The 8,530-nt window shown below is 34.8% G+C and overlaps 1 protein-coding gene and 1 pseudogene across 1 annotated transcript in view; both read right to left on the reverse strand.

The window, feature by feature from the left end:
- Positions 1-3,000, reverse strand: part of LOC107714347 (BRCA1-associated RING domain protein 1-like) — an 18,311-nt pseudogene extending 15,311 nt beyond the window's left edge.
- Positions 3,001-6,777: 3,777 nt separating this feature from the next.
- abca12 (ATP-binding cassette, sub-family A (ABC1), member 12) overlaps positions 6,778-8,530 on the reverse strand; it is an 84,277-nt gene continuing 82,524 nt past the window's right edge. The window contains 4 exon segments of the mRNA XM_016520190.1: positions 6,778-7,010; positions 7,419-7,556; positions 7,837-7,942; positions 8,115-8,207. Of these exon segments, the coding sequence (XP_016375676.1) occupies positions 6,906-7,010; positions 7,419-7,556; positions 7,837-7,942; positions 8,115-8,207 (442 nt within the window). The 3' untranslated portion in view covers positions 6,778-6,905.

Genomic DNA, 8,530 nt, shown 5'->3' on the forward strand with positions numbered 1-8,530 from the left:
GTAGGAAATTTACAAAATATCTTTATGGAACATGATCTTTACTTAATGTCCTAATGATTTCAATAATTTTGATCAAATCAATAATTTTGACTCATACAATGTATTTTTGGCTATTGCTACAAATATACCCCAGCGACTTAAGACTGGTTTTGTGGTCCAGGGTCATATATATATATATATAAATAAAATAAAATAAAATAGTAGTATTGCTTGTTGCACTGAATTTATTTTATACCTTTCTGTGGAATTTTGTCCCTTCTAAAATATTGCACTAACAGTAAATGTACAAGCTTATTTGTGTAGCAAAAGATGCAAAATTTGCACTACCAGTGTACATATTTCATTTTACCATTTCCAAATGCAAAAAGCTACATTGATCTTACACTTCATCAGCTAAATGGAACACAAGACAGGATTTCAACAAATAAAAATATACAGGATAAACATTTGAAAAACAACCACAAACACAGAAGGGTAATGGTAAAATCTACAATAACCATTAAGACAGTTTAGTATTCAGTGAACCTACAGCATTCTGCTAGGGTAACATATATTACTGTACATACAGGGAAAAGCTTTCCAACCATTTTCAGCCCAGACAACCTCGAACAAGAGACAAGGGTGTTATGTGTAAAAGATTTATGTAGGATTGTGTGTGATTGCTCTTGGCTCACCAGTGGTGTCCAGCCTGCATTGTCCTTCAGGTTGGGGTTGGCTCCCTAAGCAAGGAGCTTACGGACCTCCTCCACATCACCCTGTACAGAAGACCAGGGTCAAGAGGTCTGTGGTAGCAGATATTGATCAACCAGACTCAAACACTGACCTAGCATCAATCATTAAGTGACCAAAATGACTCGTTGCTGGAATGCTAACAAAGAACAGTCTCAGATACAAGCAAACCAGCACTGTTAAAACAAACAAAACAAAAAGTTGAATTTTACTGCTGGTTAGTGACAAACAAATTGGTCACATGGACAGGAGGAGGAAAACATTTAAATTCAACTAATATAATGCAGCTATATAATGTGTATATAATGGGCTTACAGATTTCTCCACACATTCAACTTTTACAGTTTGTGCTTGTTAAGCATGTCAAGTTTATTCATTTAGCGCATTTCCCACACTCTGGTATTCAGTTTCACTTTAAAAGCTGTTTATAATGAAGGGCACAAGAAATTTGGTTTATTTTATCTTTATATTTTTCATTCTTGTTCCGTATACCATTCAAATTTGAAGGATTTTTGTGAAGTAAGGGGAACTAAAATACTAGCTTTTAGTGTTTACAACATTTGTAAAAATTGAGTTTTATTTACCAGTATTTTACATAATTTCTCAACGTAATAATAAAATATGCAACGAATGAAATGAAACTTTTTTCCAGAAAATATGGTAAAAATAGGGATCCACCAATATTTAAATTCTAGTTAATACCTATGAGACAATAATTATTTTCAAGTCATGGCCAAAAAGTGATAAATAGCAGATATTAAAAATGATCATATTTATACTATTTTGTTAAAAAAATAAAATTACAATTAAACATTTTAAATGCTACAAGTTAGGCATCACAACATTACAATTTGCAGTATGGAAAATGTATATTTACTTTGAAATTTGCTAGTTTATATATAACAGCTTTATTAAATTGTTTTTAAATTTTAATTTTAAGTGAGCATTAAATGATAACAAGGTCATCTAAATGTAAAAACAGGAAAAACAGCATAAATAAAGCATGCACAAATATGCAATTATCAAATATCAGTCGATCGATACAGAATACCACTTAAAAAAAACTAACATGGTACCAGTAGTGAATTCCTACTGTACTTATCAACTTTTAAAAGGAAGAACAAAAATTGTCCATGTCTTGATGTAAAGGCTGTCTTGAAACTATATTTTAGCACAAATTTATTTCACTTTGAATCTCTATTTTAGCACAAATTTATGTAATTTTGCCAACATGCGGATATAAGTGAACACAAACCTTTATGGCAGCTAAGTGCAGTGGCGTCTCTCCGTTGTGGTTCCTCTTCATGTAAGAGGGATTTGCCTGTTTGTGTCTCACACTGAAGACTTCTTCCCAAGGTCAGGGGTAGCTGGTGTGATTGGGTTCACATTCTGCTTCTCACTGGACTGTCTGGATGTTCTCAGACTCTGAGAGTGGTCTTCAGTTGAAGCAGTTTCTTCTCTAGATGATCTCTTCTTCCATCCTGAAGTTGTTCTGGGTTGTTTTAGCGTTCTCTGTGGATCATCACTGTCCGGATCCTCTCTGGTTCTCTTACGCACTCTGGGAAGAGAAGGCTGAGGAGGCCCTGGAGTGTTTTCATTGGATTCGTGTGGGATATCAGTGACAGGCTCAACCTGTGCATCATAACATGGTGAACTCAAAGTTGCAGAGTTTTGCTTCTTAGTGTCTTCAACTTCCAAATCGCTTAGGATGCTTTTTTGGGGACTGGGAATTTGATTCTGTCCTTGATGGACAGCCTTATGAGTCTCCACAGGTTGGCTGTGAGGGAAATGGAAAGAAATTCTCTTACTGGACCTCCTGTTGTCATCTCCAGAGCTCACTTTCTCGTCCTCTTCATCCTTCTTGTCTATAGCACCTTCTTTTCCAAAGGCCCACTGCTGATTGATAGCCTCTAGCTTCAGCCTCTTACATTCTTGCATAGTCTGAGTCCATGTTTTGGGCCTTTGACCACCACCGGTTTGTTTGCAGGTTTGGCTGATCCTTTTTTTCTTTATTTTCTTATTTGCCTTCCCCCGTGGAGGGGAGGATGACCCAGACTCCTGGGAGGAAGAGGTGAAGTTAAAGACGGAAAGGTCTTTGGAAGAAGGTGATGGATTGGCTTTCTTTCCCTCGACTTCATTTGATGTGTTTGAGTCAACAGGTTTCTCAATGCAACAGCGTACTTTACGACTCTTTGGGCTAAACCATATTTTGATGTTCTACTTATTCTTAGGGATATACCTCTCATCCGACTGTATGGTATCGGTGGCCATGGCTAAGGGAATCACAAAGAGAATCACATTGCACCAGTAAATAATAATAATAAAAAAGTCATCTTACAAAGTTGTGCACATTCAAGTATTAAATAAAGGACACAATAACTTAAAAACACCTCTTCAATAAGAAACTTGGATGGTAATTCAGAAAGTATGTATATATATATATATTTAAAAAAATACCAAAATTAATTTAAAGTCAAACAATTAGGCGGTGTTACAGTGCTCAAAATAAATTAATAAATAAAACATAATTATTTTAACATTTAATTTAAGTGGACTATTATATATTTATATAGTCTATTTAAAATATAAACTGTATAATACTATTCTAGTTATAGTTATTATAGTTAACTAAACTAAAAAAATACTTTAAATACATTTTAACTGGAATAATAAAAACTATAGACATTTTTAAATTTGTTTTAAAAATAAATTATGAATATTGTTTTCTTTTAGTTATTCCATTTGACATTATTGAATTCATTACTATTATTATTTTATATTACATAACCCTGAAAAATGTTTTGTGTACATGTGAGTTCAATATAAAGATAATATCTGATATTTTTTATGAAATGTTTGATGAAAATTATGTTTTTCAAAAATGTATGGAACCACCGAAAACACATATTCTCAAGTAGTTTGGCTGGTTCATTTTGAGCTTTTTTTAAAAAGATTTCTCCCTTTCATCATCTCAGACATCCTTATTTGTCATTGCTTTAAAAATAAATAAATAGAATAAAATGCGAGGTGCAATGAGCACATTTATTCGGTGGTTTTATTCGCTTCTCCTGCCTAGCTGTTGTCTTTGATGCTACAGCAGCACCAGAATGAGTGAACCAGCATGACCTCTCCACCAACTCAATCTCCTGTGCAGCGTTAAACACCCTTACCCCTGGGGCACAGACCTGTCTGTCAGACAGCACAACTCTCTGCCATCGGCAACAGCACCCCGAGCTCGGAGAAAACTGCTAAAGCTACTATAGAAAATTACATTGCATAATTATAGTCATTATCAGTCTCAAAGTTCAGTTGGGGATTTGTGTATTGGAAAAAAGAGAACATCATTTGAAGAAGTACATAGTGTTCAGTACATTACATAAAGGGACGTAATTATAATATACATGTCTTAAAGTTATGATCAGGGTTGACTCGGCGCCAAAGGGGGCATTCGTGGTGCATACATTTATTATATAAACCATATTTATCACATACATACATACATACACACATATTATATATACATTACACACACACACATATGTGTGAGTGTGTGTATGTGTGATATATAAGACAATACTATATGATTTTTGAAAGTGATACTTCTGTTAACCAAGGTACCTTTTAAATCATCAAAAATACAGTGAAACTATAATAAAGTTGCAAAATATTACCATTTGAAACAGTAGCTTTGTAATTCAATCTTTATTTGTGTAGAAAATACTGTGTACTGTGTGGAGACGTGCTGATATCGCGTTTGGTCTGGTTCTGTATCGCGTATCTTGTCAGTGTTTGCGCTTGCTTGGCCATCGTCTAATAAATGACTAAATAAATAAATAAATAAATAGAAAAGACCCATTTTGAGCAGCCAATAGTGCAGTCTAAGACAACACTGCATTAATTCACTCTTTAGCACTGTAATGTGTTAATTTATTGCTAAAGAATCCTTTCTTATTATCTTAGTGCAGTTTAAAAAGGTTGTGCTACTCAATGAAGTGTAGAAAGTCAAATTTTGGCTTCAAAAAGGGCTGTAAAGAAACAGCTTTCTCTAGAAGTTCATAAGTCTATTGCTTATTTGAGAGATAAAGGCTATCGCATGTATCACTGCCTTGAAAGAAGAAAGCAAACTGTAGCCTAAACTAACCAGGACAAAGAGTGAAGTGGACAGCCCAGATGCACAACACTGCAGAAGGCAAGAACTTCAGAGTCTCTAGCTTGAGAAACAGACTCCTCACCGATGCTCATCTGGCAGCTTCAATGATCAATTAAGTTTTTGGCGTGTTCAGACGTCTGAGCTGCTTTCATTGTGAAACTTAACGCACAGCTGCCATTTAAATACAGTCCTGGATCATGTCACAGGGTTTGACTGTATGACCGAATTATCTTTCTTGATGCATAATAACAAAGCAAGACAGCGATCACGGTATTTCTTACAGACCTGTTTTGAAAGTAAGTCACTCCAACAGCGCGGGAAGCGAAGGGGAGGAGCTTAGCGAACTTTCGCTCTGATTGGTCAACTGGGGCTTTCATTATGAAGTGCAGTAGTGCGGGCCTTCCATTCTTTTTCAAAGAACACACTTCAAGGGCTCTGCCCTTCGAAGGGAGTAGGGCATAGGGATGCTCACTTCCGTTTGGAATTCGCCCTTTGTTTTTTTTTTTAATCACAATATTGCAATGAAGTGAATGTATGAGTTAATACAAAATTGCATAATTTTTACTATTAGTGCTCCTAAAATTAATAAAAATGGAAAATTTATTTACAAATAAAATCAAAATATTTTATCAAAACATGTTTTCTTGATCATTTTAAATTATTGAGTTAACTACCATGGGTAGTTTGTGATTTACTGATTTTCTTAAATGTACAATAGTGAATAGTGAATTTAATAATTTCCATTTTAATTTACTAACTCAAGTACAGTTCCTAACCCTATATCTGTTTCAGTCCGGACGATGTTTTATGTAAATTTGCTTTAAAAATCCATCTGTAAAATGTAGTGGAGATATTTAGCCTTTTAAAATGCTGTTGTGTGAGGGGTTAACAATATGGTATATTTTAAAATGACACCAATGAAAAATTATCAGAAAGTGTCCCACTTTGCCTGTGTGCCCCTACATATGTAAAGGGAAAAGACAGAACATGCTTGAAATGCAGTCTGGACATTGGATAGTTCATCATTTCCACAGCGCTCAATTTTCTATGCAAAGAAATTGCATACCTCAACTCATGACATAAAGAACCAATTGCACTACATTCAATAAGACAAACGCCCAACAACTGCATGTGAAAAATAGCTTTAATGTAAAAATAAGCTTGGTACATTTTTAAAAGAGGAACTGTGCCTTGAAGCAGACAGAGGAAAGGGCCGATGAAATATTTAGTACATTCTTGCACAAGAGATGTGCCTTCAGAGAAAATATTAATGAGAGTGAAGATGTGCAGACATTGAAGAATCATTTATACCTTGAAGCCAAAAAGGTCTTTGTGATTTATATCAACCCCAGAAAAGAGCTGCTTTGATGCAGCCAGCAATTTAAGAGGATGGACTCTTCACTCTGCATACATATTCAACTCTGTTTTGAGGAACACATTGTTGGTTGTTTATGTATATTATTTATGTTTCACTCTGTACACATATTTAATTCTGTGTTGAGTAACACATTGTTGGTTGTTTATGTAAATTATTTATATTTTGATTAATATATATATATATATATATATATATATATATATATATATGGTAGAGCTAATAAAATTTCAAACAATTTAGTAAATAAATGACTTCATTTTCTTTGAAAGCAGCAGTGGACTTGTTTGATGACAAATGAAAGACTAATGAATTGCATCAAACTATGTAAACTAATGCAGACTTTCCACTTGAACTTGCATATTAACCCTTTTAAAGTGATACAAATAGCAGCCAAATTCCATAAAAAGGTCATGGAATGTTGATCAATATTTGAACCCAAGTGTGGAAGAACAGAAAGAGTAAATTAACACATAATTTTCATATAAATCCTCAATAACTATCCATAATATATTTGGCCACTTCATCATTCAATGCAAAATAGTTTAAAATCACAACACTAAAATATGATATAGCCTATAAAAGATTTCTTACATATTAAATTAATATCTTTTTTTTGAGGTTCATTGAATGGTATAATGTGCAAGTATTTCATTGGTCCAAAGCATTGTACGAGTCTAGACTGTCAATGTCCGTTCCTTCAGTGACTTCCTGTTCGTCTGTGTCCGTCTTCCCCATGGCAAAGTTAATGAAAACCTAAGGAGACAAGTCAAGACAATCGTTTAGTCTCCACACCACCACCTCTGTTTCTCTTTTCATTTCTCTCCACTTCCTTCACTAAACATTCAAGAACTACTCACTTGTTTACTCTTGAATTCCTTTATTCACTATTAGTTAATAGACAAAGTAATATTTTGTCATTATTTATTCACATTTCAGTGTATTTTGGTCTTTTCCTCACACACTGACTTCAAAAGGTATACGATATAGTGTAAGGACTACTTTTATAGGTCTCTTATAGCTTGACAAATCACTACGAACTGCAGTTGTATTGAAAAGAGCTGTGTGAAAATTCTTCAGACAAAAAAGATCTACCTTTGTGTTTCACAGAACAACAGCATGAGGGTAAATAAATAATGACCACAATCATCTTATGTATGTTACCTCATCCAGAGTGGTCTGGCAGACTGAGAAGTGTTTGATTTGCAGTACAGCTTTGTTGGATTCTAACAGACCAAAGATTGAAGCCACACCACCGGGAGCAACAGGCACATGGTACTCCACCATATTTGAGTGATGATCCTTCATGGACAGAAAGATGATGGACAATATTAATTTAGAGTAGACAACAAAAATACACTTTAATGGGGTCACATCATAGATTTTTATGACCATTTCCACACTCTCTCTGACCCATGACCCCTGCTGTTTTATTTTGCAGCTGTGCCTTCAAGACTTATGTAAACACATTTGAAATGAGATACGGCGTATTGCTGTCAAGTCAATATACTGTACTTTTAAATAACTTCAGCTTCAACTTTTCAATAACTTTAACTTCATTATGATGTGCTCGGTTTCTCACCTTCAGGAACGTGCTGGGGAAATTCTGCTGCATGAAGTTACTGATCATATCTACATCACAGGAGGCTCCAGCTAAGTACATCTTTACTGTGAATCCTTTGCCAAACCTGTCAGATGAACAGAGATTATTTTATCACCAGGGACAAAATTATGAAGTGTCTGCAGGAGATATCAGGCTCCAGAGCAACAATAAGTGTGGAAAACAAAAGGAGACGTGAGAGAACCAAGGAAAATAATTGGTAGGAGGAAACACAGGGTACAGAAAGATAAGCCACTGACCTGTTCTTGATGTGCTGTAGGGAGCCGAGACATTTGAACTGTCCTTTCACCATTATAGCCAGACGGGTGCAAAGGGCCTCACACTCCTCCATGCTGAAGGACACAAATACACATTGCTGAAACTCTCTGTTCAACTCTCTCAAACCCATCAAAACTGACAAAAACTTATTGTAGAAGCGCACCATACTTAATGATCACACACATCATAAGAGATACATAGTTTCTTAGTATATAATATATCACTGTCTTCAAACTTCAAAGCTTTTTAAAATCAATTTAAAGTCTCAGGCAATGCTTAGTAAAGCCAATAGTCAAAGTTGGTCTTAACAAACTTTCATTTTATCTAGTTTCCAGTGATAATTGAATACAGAAGCCCACTATAAAGGCAAAATGCAGCAACACTGAAAAAAAAATTG

This window comes from Sinocyclocheilus rhinocerous, unplaced genomic scaffold, assembly GCF_001515625.1.
Source record: "Sinocyclocheilus rhinocerous isolate Xijiao unplaced genomic scaffold, SAMN03320098_v1.1 scaffold449, whole genome shotgun sequence".
NCBI lineage: Eukaryota > Metazoa > Chordata > Actinopteri > Cypriniformes > Cyprinidae > Sinocyclocheilus > Sinocyclocheilus rhinocerous.